Genomic DNA, 27076 nt, shown 5'->3' with positions numbered 1-27076 from the left:
CTACTAGGATATAAATTTCTTCAGGGCAGAGATTTTTGACTGGTTTGTCCACAGTATCTAGACCAGTGTTTGGCAAGAGTAGGAATAATAAGTATTTAATTGATGAAGGAAGGAAATAAGATAGAAATCAACCATGCCATGTCCTAGTAGTCATTAAAAAGACTAGAATTCTCTAAAAGTTATGATCACATCTCAACTTTTTATCTCCATAGGTTTTTGTCCACATGTTCCCTGCCCCCACCCCATAATTGAGAAACTAAAAACATAGAAAATGAAAATTTCAAAAGTAAGTCACAGGATCCTCTTTCCTGTTTGGATGGAGGATGTGTTTTGGTGTCAAAGATAGTAGGTTTGAATTACAGCCCAGCCTTTTATGAGCTAAGCGATCCAGCTGCCCATGTAAACCTCTCTGAGTCATATTGTGTACAGTGGAGATAATGATGTCTCAATACTTAACCATTTTTTACCTTCAGAAGTAAAGATTTCGTATGGTTCAAACCTAACAATAATAACAATAACAAAACGTAGTCATGTTAACTAGAGTAATATTTGTTAAATGCCTGGCCCATGATAGTCAGCAAAATTAATTATATTAATTCTGGCCATTCTTTCCTATGAGTACATGATATAAGCACAGAGGTTCACTACTAAAAGAGTCTGTAAATCTAAAGGGACCTGTGATTTTTATTGTAGCATCAGTGTTTCTATTTTCTAAGCCGTTTATTTTGATAAGTGGGTAAACATCTGTAAACGTTAAGACCCACAATCTTAACCCACAATCCAGCCAATCTACTTACATAAGCAAACAAAGAAGCTGCCCAAGTACAGAAAATAAATTCATATTTGGTTTAAAACAAAAGCCAATATTTTTAAAAAGCTTTTATTAAGGTAACAGTATTATTTTAATTTGTCATGAATTTTAAACAATTAGATTATTTTAATTCACTGTTGTTTTGCTTCCATGATATCATGTAGTAGGCACTTAATAAATTAATTATGAGGTTTTTGCATTAAGTTAATTTTGTTTGAACTCTTAAAATTTTTGAGTTTAGAGACATATTTTGTTTTTAATTAAGCATAACATTTTAAGTAATGACTCAGTCTTTCCTCATTTAAACTGATCCTTTTATCCCTGGATGTTTTCACGTGTTTTGAAAAATTGGCTTATTTTGAGTGTGTCTTGATTATCCCTGATGAGAATAAAAGAGAAGTATGTAGGCTGATTGTTTTCGACAAAAGTAAAATACACATTTTTAAAGGAGTGTATCTATGCCAAATTCTCAAGCAAACTATCTCAAGAACCATAACATAAAATGTCCTTCTTGGAGACCGTGATTAGCCAGTTCAGTGTTTCCTCAGAGGGAAACTAACCATCTTGACAGAAGTTAACAGCTTAAGTGTGAAAGACCTATTATTTGTTTGTTTTTGAAGTAATTCATTACAGGATTATTGGTTTCTTCATTAACATCACTACATGTGGTTATTTACACTATGTCTATCCAGCACAACACGGATGGCAAACGTTAAGGAGAGAATTTGGGATTTTAGGGAAAGTTTGAGTAATAGACAAAAACCCATCATCACTATGTGTTCTCAGATTTTAAAAGAAAGAAAATAAAGAAATTCTGCTCCAGAATGTCATTTGTTTTCAATTTGAGCTAGAGAATGTTTTCAATTGGGGAAAATAACTTGCTGTGGTGGTGTCTGTTTTGAGTACAGAGTATTTTTACTCTCTACTTAGCTAGTTTACTGAGAATTATAGTATTCTAATTAAAAAAAAATTGTATACTATTACGTTGTATAGCGTTACGGTGAACAAAAATGTAAAGATACTGCTGAAGAATAGAGAATTACCTCTGAAAAGCTTAACAGTCTCTAATGACAGAAAAGAGCTTATTTAAAGAGACCCCAGTGATTTTTTTACAGGTACTGTGACCAGTGTAGAAACGGTATGAGCATATGAGATTGTGTTTTTAAATCTCTCTTCAGGAAATAGAAGATCTTCATTTATAACCTTCATAAGTAAAAAAAAAAAAAAAAAAAAGATTAGACTAAGATGGAACTTACTAACGCTATTTAAATATATGAACAGTTAATAAAAATGAAGTGTGGTGCTTGCTTGTTTGTTATGGAGGATAAAACAAACAACGTTTGTTTGGGATGAATGTGTAAGCGCCTGTGTCTGAGTTGGTAAGATCCTTTTAGTCTGTACTAGAATTTTCTAACATGAGCAGTGTTGTGAATTATTGAAGAATTTCCTCTTCAGTGGTTTGTGATGTGTTGTATAATCTGCCTATGCAAGTGCTAAAGATAACCCTTATAGGCGTTCTAAGTGGTCTGTCCCCCTGGAACTTCAAGTTTCTAAGTGTGGACTGTTAATTACTCATCAGATAACCTGAATGGTGTCTTTGATGAATGTTCATCTTTTATATTCAACAAATAATGGAAAAAAGTATTTCATACTCACAAATATGTATCTACTGTTACATTTTATGATAATTTACATTTATAATATATCCTAGAATAAATGAAAACAACAGTAATATGTTGTTAGTTCTGAAATATATAGTTCATAAATGTAATTCTTTCTATACTCACATTGATTAAAACAAGAATAAATTTACTGGTCTTGTAAAATTTGGCCAAGATATTCCAACAAGTACTTGTCAACAGGAAAAAATACTACACAATCTAAAAGTTGAGAGTTATGTTTTGTTCGAGGACTTTACTGAGGACTATAGCCTGGGAGGCAGCCTCTCAGATAGCTCTGAGGAAGTGTCCCGAAGAGGTAAGGGAAGAGCCAAGGTATGTAGAAGTTTTTGCTGGAAAAAAAAAAATTAGTGGAACATCAAAAGATTACTGCTAATCACACACACACACACACACACACACACACACACACATACACACGAAAACAGACATCCCAAGTTAGTGAATTTAGTGCTTTGTATGTATGGGAAGATGCAAGAGTCTGGGCTCGTTGAAATTATTCCTTTGATATGCATCTTAACTATCTAGGGCCAGTATCCTGGTTTTTTCCATCCTGAATTCCCCTCAGGGTGCACCGTCAGGGGTGGCTGCAGTGTCTGATGGCTTGATGGCAACAACATTCTTGTACTTTACTGAAATGGTAGGCAACCTTTTTGGTCCACATACTTTTAAATCAGTTTTCTAAGCTGAATTTAGATCAGAATATCCCAGAGCTAAAGCGGTTATACAGTGCCAGTGTGAGGTATATCACTTTAATAAAAAGCATTAGCCATGAAAACTCATTGAAGAATTTTTGGTCTGATAAGATATTTTCACCCTCCCAAATTAAGTTTTGAAAAATGTAGTAACTAATCACAGAAATGACTCCTGGTCTTAGGAGTCTTGTCACTGTTCTCTGTCAAATGCATGGGGACATGAGAAGAGTTACAGGAATTCACATCATTTTGTGAGTGTGTGTGTGTGTGTGTGTGTGTGTGTGTGTGTGTGTGTGTGTGTGTGGTGAAAATAGGTTATTTTCCTCCAAACCTTAAGTATGTCTTGCAAGTTGTGATAACCCATTATAAATTTATCCAGACTGACTACTGCTCTGCCTTTTCAGTCCATGGTCTGACATCTCAGAAGGCTATAATAATTATCAGATCAGTTAGGCATATAGGCACATATATTACATCGAGCCCTGACCTTTAGATCTACAATGCTGTAGACAAATGCATTATACAGTTGACTTATCAAGAGAGTCTATTAATTTCCCATAATTTTCCAAATTAAAAACATTCCTTAACTATAGATACGTTATTTGTTCCATTAACTTTTTTCACTAGTTCCCTAATTTACTGTAGATTGTAGATGCTCTAGTTATTTTGAACAATGTGTGGTGTGACTGGGTTCTATGACATATTTCGTGAATTGGCCTCTCTTTTTTCTACTTCACTAAACCTGATCTGCTCTTGCAGTTTCCATTCAATGATTCTGGAAGCATGGATTGGATAATGATAGACTTTGCAATGAAAGTTGCTGAAGATGAGAATTAGCTAGAAAGCATGGAATTACAATGAGAGCAGATGCTGCTGCATATTCTTGAGCAGTAGTAAGATCTGCTGTTTTATCTTGTCAGTCTCGTCAAGGGAAATTGGTCAGAATGAGATGAGTATTGTTTAACACTTAGAAAGAAGTGAAATGATGTTCTTATAATTAAAATATCTGTATGATCTGTACAGTGGTGGGTGGGGAAACTGCTTAGTGTCAACCTCATTGAAGCAAACACTGGTGTGAGAAATACTGAAATGCGTTTAGGAACTTGTGTGAACCTGGAAACAAGGGGAAAAGACCTTTAAAAAATATATGGGACTTAATAATAAATGTAGTCACAGAATAACATTTTTTTATACTCTAACTGTAGTCTAACTGGTGCTTTCTCAAAAAAATCCAAAGACATCACACTTCAATTAATTTTGGTGTATCTTTCTGTTCGTTTTTTATTTTTGCTTTTTGCAAAATGAACAAAGATATATGACGGTTCTCTACCATGGCGGATAGCCTTCTAGGCTCCTGCATTCTTGGTCCAAGGGAGCATTCATGAATCTACCAGTTAACTTATTCAGGAAAGTAGAGTTATAAATAAACTTATCTAAGCATACAGTGGATTCTGTTTTTCATTGAAGTCAAATTTTATACTTTTTCTAAAGGAATAGGTTACTTAAGAGAAACTAAATTAATTATAAGCTGAGCAACAGCAGTAGAAATCATTGAAAAAAATAAAGCCTACACTCACGGCTGCACAAAATTTTAACTCTTCTCAATATTTTATACTGCCTGTCCATACTGCCTGTCCATACTGAAGGACAGAGCATGAACAGGTTGGCATTTACTTTTGACCTGAAAGATACATGCCCTGTTTTGGCTAATATCATGTAAAATTGATTGGAGGGGTTAGTTGGAATCATTACAGTTCCAAGATTTGGGGAAAGCTGGATTTCATTCACGACAAAACAAGCCCCCCAAAAACAAGGCAAAAAATAACTTTCCAAATATTTAAAAATCCTAAGTCTCATTCTCTCTTTTCTTAGTCTGATTTTTCTTTTGAGACAGTAGTTTTAACCATCACCTTGGTTCTGCAGTGGAAGAAAGAGATACCTCTTGAGAATGCTTAGTATTTCTCTTATCATGCAAATATATACACCTGATGCCCGGAGACTACAATTTTAATCTTAAATCTAAGCAGTTGGTATGATTCTTTGAACCAGTTTCTTAAAATCTTTTTTTTTCCGTGTCGTCAACTCTTAACTGGAAGTGGAACCACACCTATCTAATTCATAAAACATCTTAATACTTAGAATACTCAATGGTATTCATAATGTTGTCCTATTTCTAGCTTCTGCAAGTCAGCTGCAGGTGGCAGAAAAGTTACCCAATTACTTTAATGTGGATGGACTGAATTCTTTCATATCAGCAAATGTTCTGTATAACTATATATAGCTTCTTTAGACCCTGAAAGTTTTATGTCAGCCATTTTTAATGAAAATCTTTATAAATACTTTACACATCCTTTAATCTTTAAAAAAAATAGTAAATATTTTTTTCATCTTCAGATTCAGACTCATCTTAGGAATGACACAGCCATATTTTGTAACCCAATGATATCTTCACAAATCTTTTAAAAAAAATCTAAACCTATTTTCACTTACACTAAATGATCCCAATGCCAGACTTTTCTGTTCTTAAATATTTGTTAATCATTTACTGTCAGACCATAGCAATTTAACAGGACTAAGACTAGTAGTACTTCTTCCCCAATGAACAATTTACGCCTTGAAATTCAGAGTAGTTAGGTTTTTATAGAGCAAAGTACAAAGATGATTTGAATAATTTATCTTTTAAATCTTGAGGGCCTCTAGCAATTAAAAGGCTGAATATTGGTGTTATTGAACAAGTGAATTATGGATAAGTGAGCTTTACAATAATTTCTTGAAAAGCATTCTTGACTAGAAGCTTGGTAATTTCCAGGTGTTATATTTGGATAAAATATTATATAATAGAGTATTAAGCCAATCAACTCCAGAATCTTCGATGACTTTGATTTTAAAAGCCAAAATAATGGAAATTACTCTCCTAAATATTAACTAATATATCAAACTAGTGAAATAAAAATAGTGACTAAGAAACAAGCTGTTAATTGCACAGGAAACTCCAAACATAGCTGAGTTGATAGGCACCTTTTTTTATAAAACTACCCAGAACATGAAAATGATCCTAATTTGTATATTTGCCTAAAATAAAAACTATTCCCAAGAGTTATTTTTGTTAATGGCAGCATGGAAAAAGACAATAAAACCATGGGATACCCAGTTTTGTGGAACTGGTGTATTAATTAATTACAACTCTGGCTCAGTAATTAAGTCATCAGTCACCTTCCCAGAGGAAGTTCAAAGACATTTAGGTAGTTTATTTAAGTTTATGATTTCAAAATATTGAATGAGGCACTATGGGCTGGAAAGGAACATAGATTAGTGAATTAAACAGCAGACAGCACCTCAGCCAGATAAATCTCCAGCCCTGGCACAGCTTCTGAATTTGCTGGATGACTTTAGTAAGTCACTTAACCTCCCTGTCCTTCAAGTCTCTGGCAGGCAGGTACCCAATAACTCTGAGAAACATGGAAGGAGTAGTTAAATTAAATAGAGCAAAATTTTTAAATTTATTTTATTGAAATATAGTTGATTTATAATGTGTTAATTTCTGCTGTACAGCAAAGTGATTCAGTTATACATACATATACATTCTTTTTCATATTCTTTTCCATATGGTTTATTACAGGATATTGAATATAGTTCCCTGTGCTATACAGTAGGACCATGTTATTTATCCATTCTATATACAATAGTTTGCATCTGCTAATCCCAACTCCCAGTCCATTCCTCCCCACCCACCTTGGCAACCACAAGTCTGTTCTCTACATCTGCGTGTCTGTTTTTGTTTCATAGATAGGTTCGTTTGTGTCATATTTTAGATTCCACATATAAGTGATATCATATGGTATTTGTCTTTCTCTTTTTGACTTACTTTACTTGGTATGGTAATCTCTAGGTCCATCCACGTTGCTGCAAATGGCATTATTTCGTTCTTTTTGATGGCTGAGTAGTATTCCATTATATATATATCACATCTTTATTCATCTGTCAGTTGACATTTAGGTTGTTTCCATATATTGACTATTGTGAATAGTGCTGCTATGAACATAGGGCTGCATGTATATTTTTGAATTATAGTTTTGTCCAGATATGTACCCAGGAGTGTGATTGCTGAATTATATGGCAACTCTGTTTTTAGTTTTTTGAGGAATCTCCATACTGTTTTCCATAGTGGCTGTACCAATTTACATTCCCACCAACAATGTAGGAAGGTTCACTTTTCTCCACACCCTCTCCAGCATTTATTGTTTGTAGTTTTTCTGATGATGGCCATTCTGACTAGTGTGAGGTGATACCTCATTGTAGTTTTGATTTGCATTTCTCTAATGATTAGTGATGTTGAGCATACTTTCATGTGTTTGTTGGCCATCGGTTTGACTTCTTGGGAGAAATGTCTATTTAGGTCTTCTGCCCATTTTTCAATTGGGTTGTTTGTTTTTTGGTTGTTGAGTTGTATAAGCTGTTTGTATATTTTGGAAATTAAGCCCTTGCTGGTCACATTATTTGCAAATATTTTCTCCTAGTCTCTAGGTTGTCTTTTTGTTTTGTTATGGTTTCTTTTGCTGTACAAAAGCTTGTAAACTTGATTAGGTCCCATTTGTTTATTTTTGCTTTTATTTCTATTGCCTTGGGAGACTGACCAAAGAAAACATGGGTACGATTTATGTGAGAGAATAATAGAATAAATATTGACAAAGAGTAAATGAGTAGAATTGCTAAGCTAAGATGATACATATAAAAAAAGCTAAACAACTTTTGATCACTGAATAAGTAAATCTTTAGGCACAGTTCACTAAAAGATTTTAATATTCGATACTCTGCTAACATTTTAGTGAATCTCAATTTGCATGTATAAATTCAGTTTATTTCCTAACCCAAGTTTCATTGTAGGCCAACTAGTCTTCTGAATAAGTTTTATTATTAAAGTTTCACCTGAAACTAATAAATTTAAAATCTGAACAAAGGTTCAGAAAAAGCCTGAGCTCAAATAACTTGGTTCCTTCTCTCCATTCAACTCTCTTAAAAGAAATTATAAGTTTAAACATTGATAGATGTGCCTAGTTTAATCTTTCTAGACCTATACAGATTACTTCCCCATGGAAATACCGTGGCCTCATATATGGTGGTAATTCTGCTGATTTTGAGATGTGCAGGACCCATGAATGCCTTTCCAGTTAGCATAATCACAGCCAGGCTGCTACCAGACATGATCATCATCACCTCCGTACTTGGCATTTATCTAATGCATTAAAATGCACAAAGAACTTTATATACATTGTCTATCCATGTATTTATGTATTAATATGTGCATGCATTCAGAGACATTTACTCAATACTAGGTGTTAAAAGGTAGAAAGTGGTCGTGTCCTGGTCAGATCTGTGAACATCCTGTGATAATGCTATAGGAGGACCACAGTGAGATTGAATAGCTGCATCTGGAACACTCAGGAAAGTCCATACAGAAGAAGTGACATTGGAGCAAAGTATTGAGGGAGATTTCCAGGCAGAAGACAGAGTTTCCAGGCAGAAGGAACAGCGAGAGGAAAGGCACAGAATTATCAATGAGCCAGGACTAGTTGGGAAAGAGTGAGCCCCTTGGTGTAGCTGTAGAATAGGTTATGTGGGAGCCCTGGGGGAAAAGAAGTGTCGGGAAATGAAGCTGGAAAAAAATAGAGTAGGAAAACCTTTAAAGAACAAACAAACAGGGCTTCCCTGGTGGCGCAGTGGTTGAGAGTTCGCCTGCCGATGCAGGGGACGTGGGTTCGTGCCCCGGTCCGGGAAGATCCCACATGCCGCAGAGCGGCTGGGCCCGTGAGCCTTGGCCGCTGAGCCTGCGCGTCCGGAGCCTGTGCTCCGCAACGGGAGAGGCCACAACAGTGAGAGGCCCGGGTACCGCAAAAACAAAAACAAAAAAGAACAAACAAGTGTGAGCTTTGGCTTCCAGAGAGTGGGGGAACAGCACGGTCAGCTCTGTTCTATAGAGGGATGATTCTGCAGCAGTGAGGAGTGGAGGGGCTGGTGAGGAGAGGGTATGGGAGGAGAAGGGGGAGACATCAGGGCAGGAGTGGTTAGGAACATCTGACAGCCAGAATCAGAGCAATGGCAATGAGCCCAGAGAGGAAGAAATGGATCTGAGAAAGATTTGGATGAATAAAGAGGAGCCGGTGATCAACTGTATGAGGAATTGAAAGGAGGCATCAAGGATTTTGGTGTAGGCAGCTGAGTAGATTACGATGCCATGGTCATTTTGAATTGCTGAGAGAAGGCGCCATGGGTGGGGTGTAGAGGATAAAGTAAGGCAGCCTTTGAGTGGGGCTGGTGGGATGGACAGGGTTTAGATTATACGAGGTTTCATAGTCCCTCTTCAGATAATTTTTCTGGACAAGAAATGATGGGTGCTTGTACCGGAGTGATGGTAAGAAGAAAAGAAGTGGACTAATGTGTAAGGCCTTGAAAAGGCAAAATCAATAGGACTTGAAGGATTGGATTCGGAGTCAGGGTGTGAGAAAGTCAAAAATGATCCTCAGGCTTCTTTCTGGCTCGTGCACCTGGGTGGATGATGCCGTTCACCTGGATGGAGGTCCCTGGAAGAGCAAATAGGTTTGTGGCAACAGAAGTTCATATGCTCAGTTTAGGGTATGTTGGATTCCAGACGCATTAAAGATATCCAAACGGAGATTCCAAAATAGGCACAGACATACAGACCTGGAGGAAAAGTCTAGAAACAAGGTAACAATTTGGGAGTCATGGGATACAGACAGCAATTTAGAACACTGGTGTAGATAGAACCGTAGGGATAACAGTATATGGTAAGAGGGCCTCAGACCGAGCCTTTAAAAGGAATTGAAACGTTTCAAGTCCACATTGCAAATGAGAATGAGATGATGAGAGCAGAGAAAAGAGAAAAAAAGGGGAGTATTTCAAGATGGCAGAAAGGAGCCATCAGCAAACTCTGTGCCTTTGGGCAGTGCCTGTACTCTGTACTTCTCTGTTAACCAGAGAGGTAACATCGGTCTGCATATCTCAGAGAATTGTCCTGATGCTCAGATCTGATAATGCTTGAGAAATGTTGAAATCTATCAGTTGTTTCATTACATAATCACTCTCGGTTCCCAGGGATATTTTTTTTTTTGGTTTTTGAGTTTGTTTTTTTTTTTTAAACACTGGGCCCATTCACACTCTTATCTTTCTCTTCCAGGCTTCTTTAGAACAATAAAGAGACAAAAAATATGAATTTGAACATGGCAGTGTTCTCAGTTCTTTTGCAGAATTGCATGGAAAGTAATCGCACTCAGGATCTGGAGCATTTCTGCCGCTTGCTTTTCTCTCCTGCCTTTCCCCTAGGAACCTGGAAATCCCCAGAAACTACTTTGGGACCTGTGGGTATAGGCTTGAGCACCTCAATTCTATAAATAAAACTATTTGGTAATCAGTTCCCTGTGATTAAGTGTCTAGCCATGAGGTTAGAAGCTTCTGGTACTCAGGGAACACCTTACTGGTACACTCTTCCCTCGCCTTCAGGGTAATTAGTGACACCTCTCAAGCTCTCCCCACTTTGACTTCCGGAGTGGCCATTACTTGACATTCAGGAAGAGGGAAGGCCAGGGGATAGCGACCCCTCCCCCCAGAACATAGACATCCAGGCACCTTGCGCAGTGATTGTTCCTCAGCCTCACTGCTGGCGAGAGGAGATATAGCTCGCATCAAACCCTCCTTCTTCCTCTAGGTCACTGTGGCAACAGTTCCAACCACAACAGACTTCTATATACAAATGATTCATTCCCAGCCTTCTGCTTTCCTTTAAAGAGTCAGCTGTCATGTGCTGCCCTGACTCACTCGAGCGCCTTTGCTCCAGGGAAATAAGCACTCTAAAGATTACTGGTTCCAGGCCCCTCCTGAGCCAAGAGAGGCACGTTGCTTTCATGATGATGCAGCACAGAAGCCTTCTGGCTACTTCCCATGTGCCGTCCTGCCAGCTACAGCACCACTGTTTCTGAAAATAAGAACTAAGAAGGCCACTTGTGTTGCTTTGATTATGCAGGACAAAAATTAAGCCAGTTGTAGGATGCAGACTGTTGAAGAGCTAATGAGTGTTTCCATAGTGGTTCAGAGTGAGACATGGCCATGTACACTGATGTTTCTAATTGGATATTATGCTTCTGAAGGAATCTAGAGACTTTCAGGAACTTCAGAAGGTGACCCAGAACTGTTCGCACTTTGTAAACTAACTCTTAGCCTAATAAAGCTCTTCAAAGGGCAGTGATCTTATGTTCATTTTTTCCTTCTTTTATTCTAAAAAATTAACATTGTTTTCTAAACTGTAGTTTTTTTTCCTATTAGCCACATAGCATCCTAAGAAATCTATTAGTTTTAAATGAGGATTTAATACGAGGAGGAAGTTTTGGTAGTCACATTTTTCTAATCTCATTTTCTGAGCTCCTCTGCACCAGTGTCCTTTATATTCCAGAATTGGGTCAGCTGTCATGCGTTTTTGCCAAATGTTCATACTGTTGACGCTACAGACAGATGAATCACTTATTGCCTAACTAAATTAAGCTAAACTGTGCCATTGGCACCATCCCTATTACAGAATTATTCCCTGCCACTACTTCTGTCAGTATGCTTTGATGTTCGATATATTATAGCTACTCATTCATCAAATGATCATGGGCAAGAAATGTTTTAGGTGTGTATAGGAGCTAAGAAACCTGATGTTATTTTTTTTCAATATAAATGAAATTATGTAAATAACTGAATATGGAATCTAACCTGTATGGAGATTATTTTTTGACATTATCAACCTTGACATTGTTAGCAACCATTTGTGGACAAACCATATTTTATAAGGTAGTCTCATATAATCTCAGTAAAGTCAAGTTAGGTTTACAGAACATTTGTTTTTTGTTTTTTTACATCTTTATTGGAGTATAATAGCTTTACAATGGTGTGTTAGTTTCTGCTTTGTAACAAAGTGAATCAGCTCCTCCCTCTTGCGTGTCCCTTCCGCCCTCCCTATCCCTCCTATCTAGGTGCTCACCAAGCACCAGGACATTTGTTTTAAATAAGGAATATCACAACCTGGATAACCTGGAGTTTTTGGTTTTTGTTTTTTTTTTTTTTTTGTACCGATAAGTCTTTATTCATTGTATTTTCCCAAGGAAAAGAAGAGGAAGGGAAGAGGGTCAGCATGTGTGTTACAAAATGATAGCAAATGGGAAAGGAAGTACCCGGCACAGCAAAATCAACCAACAAATAAACACTGCCCAGATGGGGTCGCCAAAGCCCAAGGGGGCTCAGTCTCCTGCAGTTCAGTAATGAGGGGAATAACCTGGAGTTTTGAAAGTGAATATAAACTTTAAGTTTGTGGTTAAGAATCTGCTAAAAAAAAGATCAGATTCATTAAAAATGCAAACTGGTTGACTTTAATCAATAAGAACTAAAACCAGACTTCAGTTTTTTCTATGATGAATAGCAGCCTATCTAAGATAGATGGAATAACTTTTTGTGATTACCCCCAGTTTATTTCCAGTGATTTAAGAAAGTATCACAATGTTCTTTAAACAAAATTCAATTAAATTTAATTTTTAAAATATTTCATGGCTTTATTTCCTTAGTAAGAGAATACTGTTCTGAAATCAGGAAAAGGTTATCAAATCAGTTGATCAAATTCAACTTATTGAGCATCTGTTTTATTAAAGACATTGGATAAAGCTTTTTCGAGGATACAAAGAAATAACATGTTCTTTGCCCACAGGGAGCTTTTAATTTAACTAGGAAGACATTACACAGTAAACCAAGTTTAGTAACAATTTAAAACAATAATTTAACTAAAGAAGTTGTCATGGTATATAGTATATGCTTAATTGCCCAATGAATAATACAAGGTAGGCTTTCCACAAAGGGAAAGAACACTTGAGGCAGATGAAGTAGGTGGGATTTGAGCCAAGCCAACTGTTAATAATTTTACCGGTTATGGGCTAGAAATAGAAACAAATCATGTTTGTTGTCAGAGTTGACAGCCATACGGGGGGACTTCCATCTCCATCCACAGCATTGATTCATACCTTGTTTTTCCAATTTACAGTTTATGGAAGGCTATTTATCTAAATATGATGGCAATTACAGCGTTAGCATCCTCTTTTGCAGGGTTAGTTGAGCTGAACAATAAAAAAATGCAAATACTTAAAGTTAAATGTCTCAATGCAAGATGTCAGCTATACTGTGAAGATAGATTAAAATAACACAAGAATGTTCGTAAACTCAATCATGTTGGTAAAGGTAATAAGAACTACTTTTTTAAAATATAGCCTTGACCTTCTGGGTGACTGTTGTTTTCTAACAGAGGGAGGGCAGCAGTGCTTCCCCAATGTGAACATGCTTACCTGAGGGTCCTGGTAGAATACAGATTCTGAAACTGTAGGTCTGGAGTAGGACCTGAGAATCTGTGTTTCTGCCAGGCTCCCAGAAGAGGGACCTAATGTTGATCTGTGCGCTTGAGCAGCAAGATTGTAGAGAGGATAACACCAAGATTCTGAGAGGGATGTGTCTTAACTGGTAATACCCTGTTTAAGGAAAATGGCAGTACCATTTGAGTAATTTTATATGGCTTTTGCCCTTTATTCTCACCCAACTCTTTATCTTTGCCTTTAGCACGAAAGCAAGAGATTATCAAAGTTACTGAACAACTCATCGAAGCTATCAACAACGGGGACTTTGAAGCTTACACGTGAGTAGAGGCACATTTATTTTGCTTTCATGCATATGACAAAGTATTTTCTATATGAATGCATTCTTCAATGTACCTGACTCGTGTATATTTAACGCCAGGTTTGATACACCCGCAATAGCTTCATTCCAATGTATACATGACTCAAGTGCCTCTAGGAGAGAAATAAATGTAATTAAGATTTCAGAGAGAGAAGATGAGACTTCTGATAGGAAGATTGGGGATTTCTTTGTCAGTGCACAGAAGCCTGACCCTCTGGCACCTCCATGCGAGAGAAGGCATTCCAGGCAGAGCAATCCATGAGAGCAAACACACAAACACGAAAGCACGTAAATAGTTCACTTGGCTTAAGAGACGTTTTTCCTCGCAGTTCTGCAGAGGTGATGGGACAGAGAAAGAGATTAGGAGGCAGCGTCTGGCAGCCTTTTCCCTTTCCAGCCAGCACAGCTCAACTATATCTTCATCTCTTTTAGGGGTTTGCCTCTTAGATAAAATTTTATTTGAAGAAAGGGTTCTAATGTTAAATTTAAAGTTTACCATAGGTATTAAAGGAAGTCACTTTGATCAAATAAAAGTAAAGCTTTCAAATAGGGCGTGAAGGCTTATTGTGCAAAGAACGTGGGTCAATAAGTTAGTTATTTGAGTGGAGAAAAAAAATCAGTTCTCAGCTTTCCCCTTATACCATACTAGTGAGGTCCTCTTGAATGAAAGTTAAATGCAGAAAAGAGTTTGATCTCTGGTTGGAAAGATCTAAGTTTAAAAGCAGGGGAAGTCAGTGAAATGAAAAAGTGAAATGATTAGGCTACCTAAATAGATGAAACTTAATATACTTTAATTTTTTTTAAAGCCAAAATAAAACAGACAAAAAAGAAACAGAAAAATATTTGTAAAACATGTCAAAAGTTAATTTAGATTGAGAAGATAAGGTTGAAAAGTGGAAAAATAGGTAAAGGAACTGAGCGATTAGCAAAAGAGGAAATATGAGTGACAAGTAAACTAATGAAAGCATGTTGATGTCCACTAGTTGTGTGCAAATCTGAAGGAGGGTTTTCTGCCGATCAAATCAGCACAGATAAAAACTCCGCTGATCACCAAAGGGGCACAGATACTCCAGGACAATAGTGACTTCTCCCACCACCCGATGGAGTATAAATGGGGACAGACTTTCAGAGTGGTGGTGACAGCAGGAATTTGGGTCGCATTTATATACCAGGAAGTGTTTCCAAAGGTTCAAATCACTACTTTAACCCTATGTTCCTAGTTATAAAAATGTAGGGCTTTCCTGGTGGCGCAGTGGTTGAGGGTCTGTCTGCCGATGCAGGGGACACAGGTTCGTGCCCCGGTCTGGGAGGATCCCACATGCCGTGGAGCGGCTGGGCCCGTGAGCCATGGCCGCTGAGCCTGCGCGTCCGGAGCCTGTGCTCCGCAACGGGAGAGGCCACAGCGGTGAGAGGCCCGCGTACCGCAAAAAAAAAAAAAAAAAAAAAAAATTAACATGGGATTTTGAATTTAAAACAGGGACAAAAAGTGTGAACAAAGATATTTATGGAATCAATATTCAAAATAGTGAAAAATTATAAACAGCTTATATGTCCAACATTATGGTAACATTAATCTGTGGTGTGTTTGGAACCGTGGATACTTATGCAGAATTTCTAGCGATCTGGCAAAACGCTTATGAGTATTCACTGAAGATAAAGCAGGATATAAACGTGTGTGTACATAATTATTCCAACTACATAAGAGAAAATATAAAAACAGAATGAAATATGACAAATTGGTTTTTAAAAGGAAAAAAGATACTGCCTCTGGGAGATGAAACTGTGTTTTTTATTTCCTGCTTCTTTCCAAGTTTTGTATAATAAGAAGATATTTTTTATCATCAGTTACAAATAGCTAGCCAAATATAAAATATGGAAGAGAGTAACTGAATATAAGAACTAAATTAAATCCAGGACTGCTTCTTATAAATTAATGTGTGTGCAAATACATACAAACATAAGTATATACATATATATGTATTTGTGTTTATCAATTCTTTAACAGGACCTAATAAAAGTATACTTAGAATGAAAGAAATAGTAAGAAATGGAGTTTAAAAGAACACTGTTTGTTGTCAGAGAATTAAACAGTTGAGCAGTTGTTAAAGAGCTGTTTAGAATTCTGTGCCGTAAGACCTGTTCCCTTTTATTCTTTTTGCTGATATAACTTTGTTAGACCCAATATGATTCTTCCAATATAATATACTTAGGATAAAAATCTTTTGGAATAACATTCCCCTGCGGATTGGTAGCGTGTGTTTTGTTGGTGTTGTTAGCCAGGAAAAAGTGGCAAAATATAGCGTTTCCTATATTCTGACACTTTAAAATAGGGTATTTTAAATAATGCAATTCCTTGGAATCACATCAGTTTACGAATTCCTTTGCCTGTAATCTGGCTTGATTTTGTACACTCAGACCCAGGGGTAATCCAAGAGGACCTTCCATTTGGGAGCTTTTTGCATGGTAGAATGTATTGGTACAGCCCTGTCAGCTGGTCCTTAGAACACCTGTTCAGAGCATACACACCCACAGGTCAAGTGGCAGCTTTGTGAATCTTTTATTAATCCAAAGCCTGTGATAGGAGAGAGAGAGATACATACATACATTACTTACATAGAAGAAACATATGAGAGAGAGAAAGAACACATGAACAAGTTTTCAAGTATTTTGACTCAATGGCTGGGTAAAAAGGTCCATCATAGTACAGTGATTCTCAGGTGACTTTTTTTTTAATGATGTTGGGGATAGGAGTTTATTAATTAATTTATTTATTTTTGCTGTGTTGGGTCTTCGTTTCTGTGTGAGGGCTTTCTCTAGTTTTGGCAAGCGGGGGCCACTCTTCATCGCGGTGCACGGGCCTCTCACTATCGCGGACTCTCTTGTCGTGGAGCACAGGCTCCAGACGCGCAGGCTCCATCGCGGTGCACGGGCCTCTCACTATCGCGGACTCTCTTGTTGTGGAGCACAGGCTCCAGACGCGCAGGCTCAGTAGTTGTGGCTCACGGGCCTAGTTGCTCCGCAGCATGTGGGATCCTCCCAGACCAGGGCTTGAACCCGTGTCCCCTGCATTAGCAGGCAGATTCTCAACCGCTGCGCCACCAGGGAAGCCCCTCTCAGGTGATTTTGGTGCTGATATAAAGTAGTAAAAAATTTTGATTCACTAATGTTGACAACCAAAAGTCATATTTATAGATAAAGTAATAGCCCCTGGCAGAATAAAGTCCTGTTACCATGGGAACACTGTTTTTCCCATTTTACTACTTAGAAAGAGATTATGTATATTTAACTTTGAGCCTTAATACCTGCCCCCCAGGAAGTCTGAGGCAAAGTTTAAAATCCCCACCCACACCCACCCCACCCGCAACTAAGGCTTTCTTTATCACAACGAATAACCACTGTGATTTTTTACTTTAAAAGTATTCTTAAAAAAAAATCAGTTCCAAAATTCTGTGAACCATACGTTCAAGAACCATAATGAGTGAGGCTTTTGAAACTTGCATTTCTGTTGAACAGTTAAAACATTTTTCCTCCCAAATGGGCAATTTCCATACGAAATTAGATGTAGCCCCACCAAACTAATAAATGATCCAAAATCTTTCAGTACGTATTCCTTTTATCTAACTTTGTGAACTACTAATTCTTCAAATCCAGATTTTACGGCACCTTCTGTGAGAAGCCTAAGCTGATCACCACAGGCCCAAGGAAATATTTTCTCCTCTGTTTGCACGGGACTTATAAACATGCCCAGACCCAGTGCTCACCATATCAAGCAACTACCCATCATTCCCCAACCATACTCTGCCATTGTACTTGCTGCCCTCCTCTGCCTACCCCCTTCCACACACCTGGAAAACTCCTACTCATTCCAGAAAGCCCAGCTCAACTTTCCTTTCTCACATATATGTCATCTGGTTTTTGAGCACTTCGTATTTATTTCCATTCCATTATTAATTGTTGTGTTATAATTGTTTCAAAGAATATCTGCTACATAGTAGGTGTTTAACAATTCTTCACTGAATAAATAAAATTTTCCAAGAAAGCCCATTGGCTTTCTCTGAATATTTAAAATAGTATATGTTTTTCTTGAATTACATTTCTAGGATTAAAAAGAAAACTAATGTGCATTTGAATCTCTCATTAATTTTAAGTTAATTAAGCTTGTTAATTAAAGGTTACTTAAGTCTGTCAGACATTGCCAGAAAGTGTAGGATGTGACACCTGCCTTCAAATCAATCATATATACATGTTTGATATGAATGTAGATGATGTCAAAAATTATTCCGAAAGTATTTAATTTCAGAGCCAAAGTTGATTTTATAGGACTTGGAGGGTAGCTTGGACTTGGAGAGCATTTAAAAAATAATAAACTTATAACAACTAAAAAACTAGGGAATTAGAAAAACTGGGGAAAGCCTAGAGAGTTCACCTTGGAAATTGAAAAGTAGGCATTTTAAAAAAGGAAATGTCCTAAAGTGTGATAGATTACCGCCTGCTGGAGCTGGTTTTACTGTCTCGCCCCTGTCTGAGGTCTCTGCAATATTCCTTTTTAGGGTCTGCTCCTCAAACCGCCTTGCCAAGCCCTGTGATAGAAATTTTATATTTTTAAAAAAACTCCTTCATTGGCTGATAAATAAGAATAGATATTGTGAAACAACGAAATACATTAACTCATTTATTTATTTATTTTTCCTACAGGAAAATCTGTGACCCAGGCCTTACTGCTTTTGAACCTGAAGCTTTGGGTAATTTAGTGGAAGGGATGGACTTTCATCGATTCTACTTTGAGAATGGTACATTTATTCTAAATTTAATATCATGCCTTTTCCAAATTCTCTTTGAATTTCTCCCAAATTTACAGATTCTTTGGCTCTTTGCTGCAATGAGAGTTTTTACCTTAGTCCAGCATTTTGCATCGTATTTTTATATTTTTGTATTTGAAATTGAAAAACATGACAGCCTTAAAGAGTTTTATATGTTTTGAAAAGTATGTTTATATAAAAAAGTGATGTTGATTGAATATACCCCATAGAAGTCCCAGTGAATGTATAATATAAGCTGTGAAATGAGTGACCAAAAATTGTTGAATTTTTCATAAAACACTGTTTTATGAAAATGGTTTTCATAAAACATTGTTTGTATATGAAAAGATTTAAAAAAACACAGCATGCCAGAATATTTGACATAGAGGAGGGCTTTCAAGCATAATTAATGCTCCTTTTCAAGGTAAAATATAAATGAAGATGAGTAATCAGATAAATATTTCAGTTCCAATTACAAGAATTTTAATGGTCTCAGAGGAAAGAGAAAGTGACAAAAGAAACTCCTGCAGAATTCCTTCAGGTCACCAAGAAAAGTGTAGACCAGAAGTTTCTTTTATGCTCCTTTCCCTCACACATAACGACATTAGGTATCATGCAGGGAGGGAATTCACCTTTTGCAGTGAGATTTTGATGAATTAAAGAGGAATTGTAGTAATGATTAGGATAATCAAGCTCACGTCCAGTAATTATAAGCACTGAAAATGTCTGCCTTGGCATGGATTTTTACATTTAATGAATTGCTTTGTCTTATATGCACTAGACATTTGCAAGCAAAGATAACTATGTGGTAAATTGGCCTTAACAAAGCTTCAGTAAATGTTCTCCTGTTCTCTCTGTTCCATCCCGCACTGTGACTGACAGCATCTCATAATGTTTTTCTTCAGTTGACTCTCGATTGACACCATCTCACCTGTAGTAAAAGAATAATTAACCCATTAATATTTTAACTTACCTCAACATAACACTGTACATCATTACGTTCCATAAATACATATTCTTCATAATGGGATATTCTTTTTTACATGACTGTGGCACTAAGTAATTTATTCAGATCTTTTCTGAAAATGGAGGACGTGTTTGTTTGGTTAATAGGTAAAACAGTTCTACCTGTTTTAGTGATCTAAGAGAGTAGCATCATCAATCAATTATCTGCACTAAATCTTCATATCTCAGTCATTGAATAACTAGAATAAATAGCTATTGTCAAAACAACAAAGGCTGGAGCCTAGTGAGGGCTGCTCAACCAAAGAAAAGAGCTAGAGAATCAGAATCAGGCTATATGGCCAACACCAAATTTTGGGTTTTTACTGGATAACCACAGCTGGACTAACATAGTATGGACGCTACTAAATAAAGGAGCCACAGGATGAGATGGGGAAACAGAGTCACACTATGGCCAGCCTGCTTAGGAGACAGCAGTCTCCATGCTTGATATGTTCCCCTTGTCCCATGTACTTCACCAACTAACAAAAAAAATGAACAAGCCCACAGGATACCCTGTCAACTGCCCCAGTGGTTCCTTCATTGGAAAGACAGGAACTGCTCCGTGTACCTGGGCCAGCCCTTCTCCATCTCTATTCATATTATGGCTTGTTCCTAACCACTTCCCAATATAAATATGTCTCTCCAGCTTTCTCAAAGTTTTCAGAGTGGCATACAATTTAACTACAAAGGGAGTCAAAGAAAATAATGACTGTATTTACTTCTGCTCTCTTTTTCTTTATACTTTGCACAGTACCAGGCATTCAATTAATGCAAAGAACTAATAGTTGAATGAATGAATGGCATTCTATTTATTGGTCCCAACTGAAGTTATTATTGGTTTTGGTTTACTTTACATAGAAACTAAATTCTCTTTTCCATGTTGTTCTCTTTCAGCTTTGTCCAAAAGCAATAAACCAATCCACACTATTATCCTGAACCCCCATGTACATCTGGTAGGCGATGATGCTGCCTGCATAGCATACATTAGGCTCACACAGTACATGGATGGCAGCGGAATGCCAAAAACAATGCAGTCAGAAGAGACACGTGTGTGGCACCGCCGGGATGGAAAGTGGCAGAATGTTCATTTTCATCGCTCGGGGTCGCGAACAGTACCCATCAAGTAAATATTTCCAGGCTGTCAGCTTCTTTGTTAATATACCCCTGGTCACCGTCTTTTCCTTATTCCATTGTTAATAGCATGGCATCTGTTATTTAATGCTAGTGGTCATTTAGTGGTCAGTTACACTGGTGGGAATTAATGTTTCATGAGAAGCAGTCTGTAATTCTCCAGAAAGATCAATCAGACTAGCCTTTTGTGGGTTGAAACTTGCCCTAGAAAGTACACAATAGTTTTAGACAGGAATTAGAGGATACCCTATTACGCTGATTTCTCTTATGGTTAAATCAGGGAGAATTCATGTAATAAGGTAAACTATTTATGACGTCATTGTCACAGTTGGCAGAGGAAGGGGAAAAATTAGGGGGAGAAGTTTCTAAAATGACCAATACAGTTGACCTTCCTTATCCATGGTTTCCTTACACACAGATTCAACCAGCCTGAGATCAAAAATTTTCAGGGGTGGAGAAATTCCAGTAAGTTTCAAAAAGCACAACTTAAATTTGTCTTGCAGGGAACTATTTACATAGCATTTACATTGTGTTAGGTATTCTAAGTAAACTAGAGATTATTTAAAGTATATGGGAGGATGTGTGTAGGTTATATGAAATACTGTGCCATTTTAATAAGAAACTTGAGCATCTGCAAATTTTGATATCCTCGGCGGTTCTGAAACCAATCCCCTCCCCCCCAGATACTGTGGGGAGACTGTATAATATCAGGAGCTTCATTTCACAGGTTTTCTTCTACTGGTGCTCAATTATGAGAAATGTATGAAATACAGCATTTAAGGTGCAAGTATTAGGTATTTCAGCATCTTTCTCACTACACCACTCTACCTCAGATGCCATGTTTGCTCTTCCGATCAATAATTAGACATATTTATTGCACATCACATAGGTGCAGGTAAAATGTGCCAGGTAAAATGCAAGGTGAACGATGTTGCCCTTAGGAACTTATATTCTAGTTTAGAAAGCAACTTATCACCAATACCAAAGAAAAAACAAAGTTTATAATCAACTTCAGTGTAGAAGGGAATGAATGACTAATGTAGCAAACTGTTTATAACAGTTTGGAAGTATACTGTGTATAAAAGAATTTTGAACAAAGTCTTAAGTGAGGAGTGGAATTTGGAGAAATGGAAGGATAGAAAGAACAAAAGGAAGATAGTCCAAGTTCAAGGAGCATCATGAGGAAAAGCACAGGGTCAGACGTTAGCTTCCTGTGGTAGAGGATTGTCAGTAAGGAAGGCTGGCTCCAGCTCGAGTCAAGGGGAATCATGGGGGTTGAGGTTGCATCAGTAAAGTGGGGTGAGATGAGAACAAGAAGGGGTGTTGAGGTTGCGTCAGTAAAGTGGGGTGAGATGAGAACAAGAAGGGGTGTTCAGAATCAGTAGAAGCTCGGCCAGCTGCTGATCTCATTCCAGATTCTCTCACCAGGATTACCTGGTAATATCTGGGGGGCATGGGATGGGGAATCAAGGCCACACAAACAGCCATTCAACTCACTCCGGAGAATCCATCAAAATGTCTTAGTTTAATAATGTCCCACCACAGTGGTTTTCAATGGCCTTCTCTATAGCCTTATTATGTATCACTGTTGGATTTGTAAAAAGTGGGTCAGTAAGGGAAAAAAAAAAATAGGTTGAAATTCACTCCAGAAAAAAAAAAAGCTAAGTAATTAAGAGAAAGACAAAAGGAATGTAAGGATAATGAAGACACCTGTTTTTGTGCATTTCTGGGTTTTTTACCCCAAAGAGGTACAGCACCAATTTCCAGTTAATACAGAAGGGATTACATTCATTCAGTACTAGAAGGTTAGGCTTTTCTGCAATTCCCTAAAGTGTTTATGGGATAGAGCCTATTTAAGAAAACTTCATTTTATGCCAGGTGGCTTAAATGGGGCTTCTCTTAATAGGCCATCTTGTATTCCAAATGGGAAAGAAAACTTCTCAGGAAGCACCTCTTTGTGGCAAAACATCTAAGGCCTGAAAACCATTCCCATGTGGGTCTTGTAAGTAACACCCTGCTCCATGATACTTTGTGATTGGAGCTAATGACTGAAAAGCTGCATGGCTGTTTTTCCTCCCTTTGAGGATATTTCCTCACATTATTTCAGTGAAAACCATATTTGCATGAGCTCTTGAGTCTAATGGTTGGCACCATTGTGTAGCATAACCCATGTTTTCAAGGTACTAAAGTGCTGAGGAGACCCTCCCTTCAGCACATGGATTGTGGCAGGTTTGGAATATCGTGGAGTTCTCACATCAAAAGTCAGTTCTCTCTGGGTCAATTCAGACAACTCTCAATTATCCAGAACTAATTTATATCAGGCTCTAGGCTCTTTTGGAGTCTTACTGTTTTACAAGAGGTTATAGTTCCTGTTCTGCCCTTGGCTAAGGTTAATACCTAGACTAATTGGCTCTGCCTGACTGAGTATAATAGTATTTGACCACGAGGAGGAAGTCAAGATGAAATTTAAAACAAAGCGAGTAATTCCAGAGGATAATTGGAAGTTGACTGTAATTCAATTCATGCCTGCATTGTTATTTCCTAAGATTTGCTTCTTACCTTGGATTAGAATAATTCAGATGTGTGGTACTGTTGTGAAGTTTTTCCCCATTCAAAGCAAGCACTGAACCTTGTCAGACCTTGGAAGAGGTAGTGCTCCCAGCTGTTGGTTTAAAGAAAGAAGACCTCCAATTAAATAAGAATAATCGTGTTTTCCCTACTTCTGAGGCTGTAAAATTGACTTCTAGGTGTGATTTCCCGCAGAGTCTAAGAATAATGACAGAAGCTAAAGGATGCATTTAAACTTTTCGTCTCTTTCCACCAAATAATGCTATTCATTTATTAATTTGTCTGGTAAACATGAATGCTTGAACTGTATGTTTAGATTTCATCATGTGCTTGCAGCCTGAGTCCCTGTCTATTTTTAGCTTAGCTCTGTGTGGACAACTTGACAGATTAAAAGTAGAAGATCCATATTAATTGCTTAACATTGTGCATTTTCTCTTTTAATGACTGCAAGCAAAGATCTCTTATACATAGCATTTTCGATCTATTACTTAACTGCTGAGTTATAAAATCGTAGCCTAGCCTAATCTTTGGCAAAGCAATTTGATGCTACTTTGTAAAACAGTTTAATTTATGTCTCCCCTCTCTCCTTTCAGCTAAGTATCAACAGTGCCACTTCTGCATTCTCTGTTCTCACCTGGATGGTAACCCTGGGCCGTCCTCTCCTCCTCTTCATGCATGTTTCTGAGTGCATGAAGTTGTGAAGGTCCTACGTGTAATGCACATGTGATGCATCATCTTGTCATATATTCCTTCCTGTACATTGTTTACACTTCAACTATGGAGATGTTCCATGCAAACTTCAATCACTGTTGGCAAACAATAGGGGGAGGTCAGACAAAATTCCACAATACTCCAAGTACAAACCTACTCATCCGGTTTCTCTGCTTATGCCAAGACTTAACAGACTTCAAAATTATCGTTCTTTGAATGACAGTTTGTAACAGAAATGTAAGTTTTTAAAAACTCTTTGCTGTTCATCTGTTTTAGCTTTTTTGTTTAACAAAAAAAGGGAAAAGAAATTACCTTCAGTTTCCTGGTGTGATCCTGGTTGAAATGGTTGATATTTCACTGAAAGCTGTGTTGCTGTTTAACAACGAAAGGGATTGGTACGTGGGCAGAATCACTTATGAATGTGGGAGCGAGAATCGGTGGGTTTGCTACTACCTAAAGTCATGTCTTTTTTGGTCAAACTGTGTAAACTGGAAAAACTCACGTCATTGACGAGTTTGATCACTTTAGGGTATACTTGCACTGTTCTGGTGAAATTTGCTGAATTTTTTGTTCCTTTCTCAAACCTATGCTCTTTTTTCTTCATTTTCTCCTATTTCTTTATTACTTTTGTTTGCTTCCTTTATATTTTTCTGCTTTTCATTCTTTTTTCTCTTTTTGTCTAGTAGTCTGAGAAAAGTGAAATTTGCATAATGAAGGTAAAATAAAAACAGGCCTTTTGGAGGTGGCTAAACTAGTGCTTTGATCATCTTCTGGGCCCATAAAAATGATGTCAAGAAGATTTCAAAAGTTTGTAGTTCTGCTCGAGTTTGGACGTAGGGATCCTAACTATGTTGGAGGTATTAGAATTGTTTAAACTTATAATAAAAGCAAGTAGGTTCCTACTGTACCTGCACCACGTCTCACTGATCGGTGCAGTTGCCAGGAGAGTACCAAGCTGGTTGTAGATCAGGATTTTGTGCAAAGGCGCTTCCTTCTGCCTTGCAGGATGCGCGCCTCCTGCGTCACCACTGGCTAGTTTTCTGAAGTTAGAGAGGCCTGCGGGTGTTTTCCATTCTCCTAAGTGTTTGTTTTGAACTCTGTCTCTGTGACTTGCGCTTTTGTAGCTTCTCTCATGTGTCAGAGTAACATTATCTTCCTTCGAGGAGTTAGCATTTTCCTATTTAAAAAAGGGGGGGGGGGCGGGAGGGATTGTCCCTGTTTTCTCTGTGGTTCTCATTTCTCCTTTGTTTATTCAATTCCTGTGGGGCTTTTTCTCCTCCCTGAAATGCTTTATAGTGCATGGTATCTTCATCAGCGTTATTTTAACAATAGTAATTCACAATCCCCAGAAGCCTATTTTTAAAGCAGAAGCAAAAAAATAAAAACATCAACCCTCCCTCTTTTCTCTCATTTCACCTTTCTGTGTTGATTACTAATCACCTTAGATATTGTTGCTAGTGGATGTATGGTAGATGGATTGAAGCTTTTCTGATAATTATTACACGATTTAAAACAATATATATTTAAAATAAAATAAATATATACAGTAAATGTATTGGGCCATGTTAACCTGCCAATGAGATCTGTGAAAAAATAATGGCCTCATTTTTCCCTTTTTAATTTCTTTTACCTTTTTGTGCAGCAGCTATACGTGGCATACATGTATTTTTTAACAAAATAGGTATAGAGTGTTTGTTTTTTTTTTTTTTACACTTTTAGCATGTGGTGTTGAAGTATTATTACTGTAGATCAAGTTTGTCTTCCGCACTAAGACGTGAGGAAATTGTGATTTGTTCTCTCCACCACAATTGAATTACACGTTTATTAATTATCTTCTCTCATTTTGAAACACTGCAGTTTACCGTGGGACACTGTATATATTTCTTGCCATAATGGTAAATGACTGATTGATATATTTAAGAGTTAATAAATTTGTGATTTCTGCTGACAATGTGTCCATTTTTATTTTTAAGAGGTACTGTATTTATTTATGCATGTGTGATGCTGGCTAGTGCCAATGGCACTCTGTGGTCTCATTAGTCCATAATTTACCTTTGACATAAAGATGAAGCTACTGAACTGAGCTTCCTTCTAAGAACGTACTTGGTGATGATGACAAGTTACTGTGTGCACAAAATGTCTCTCCTAGGGAAATTTTTCTGAGAACAAAGCAGTTAAAACAAGAGTCCTAAAAATTTCTAAATGTGCCTTCCACTCCATCCTTCTCATGGCTGCTAGCTAGATTCCATTTTTAACCCAAATCTGACAAACCTGTGTTATCTCCAATATATAGGCAAGCGCCTCATCTCCCGCTACCCCTCAACTTGAACTTGAGTGTACAGAAGTACTCAACTTCTTTCAGTTTATTAAAAGCACCACATGTTTATGTTTCTAGAATATTCTTCCCCTACTTCTTCAATCTAATTCTTACTCATTCCTTGAAATTCAATTTAGACTATCATCCCCTCCAGCAAACCTCCCTAGACCATGCTCTAAGCTCTCTCTCTCTCTCTCTCTCTCTCTCTCTCTCTCTCTCTCTCTCTCTCTCAGTACTGACCATACTTTGTGTTCACCTCTTCCGCCAACCACATTGTTTTGGAAATACATCTTTGTGTGTTCTCTGCTGGAGTAATGCCTCTCTAGGCAAGAACTGTGTGTTTGTATCCGTGGCTCCATATAAGAGCCAGGAAGGGAGACGTTGTTAGTAGTTGCTGAACCATGGCCAAACCATAAATGGGAAACTCACAGTGCAATCGGAGTCCTGGGTTTATTGTTCGGTTCTGTCGTTGTTGTCTTTGACACTCTGAGCAATTTGCCTCTTCCCTCTGAACCTTCGTTTTCATGTTTATAAAATGAGAAGAAAAAAAACAATAAGGATATTGTGAAGGTTAGGGATAATAGGTACAGAGTACCTAG

General features: G+C 37.5%; 1 protein-coding gene and 1 long non-coding RNA gene across 13 annotated transcripts in view; one reads left to right on the top strand and one right to left on the bottom strand.

Moving 5' to 3' along the window:
* CAMK2D (calcium/calmodulin dependent protein kinase II delta) overlaps nt 1-26111 on the top strand; it is a 274602-nt gene extending 248491 nt beyond the window's left edge. For 4 of the 12 annotated variants that reach the window (XM_060012914.2, XM_060012913.2, XM_060012917.2 and 1 more), the window contains 6 exons: nt 13830-13905; nt 18642-18736; nt 20645-20873; nt 21300-21346; nt 22788-22883; nt 24043-26111. In XM_060012914.2, coding sequence (XP_059868897.1) covers nt 13830-13905; nt 18642-18736; nt 20645-20873; nt 21300-21346; nt 22788-22861 — 521 coding nt within the window. In that variant the 3' untranslated portion in view covers nt 22862-22883; nt 24043-26111. Of the gene's footprint in view, nt 1-13829; nt 13906-18641; nt 18737-20644; nt 20878-21299; nt 21347-22787; nt 22884-24042 lie in introns of those variants that run through there. The other 8 variants (XM_060012924.2, XM_060012925.2, XM_060012923.2 and 5 more) reach the window with 3 other exon arrangements.
* LOC132426127 (uncharacterized) overlaps nt 18767-27076 on the bottom strand; it is a 33811-nt gene continuing 25501 nt past the window's right edge. Inside the window, exons 2-5 of the long non-coding RNA XR_009519599.1 lie at nt 26907-26991; nt 24084-24255; nt 23441-23543; nt 18767-19676 (exon numbers count right to left, since the gene is read on the bottom strand). This is a non-coding gene — a long non-coding RNA (uncharacterized lncRNA). The remainder of the gene's footprint in view (nt 19677-23440; nt 23544-24083; nt 24256-26906; nt 26992-27076) is intronic.

The sequence above is a fragment of the Delphinus delphis genome, chromosome 5, assembly GCF_949987515.2.
Source record: "Delphinus delphis chromosome 5, mDelDel1.2, whole genome shotgun sequence".
NCBI lineage: Eukaryota > Metazoa > Chordata > Mammalia > Artiodactyla > Delphinidae > Delphinus > Delphinus delphis.
This window is presented reverse-complemented; position numbering and strand designations above follow the sequence as displayed.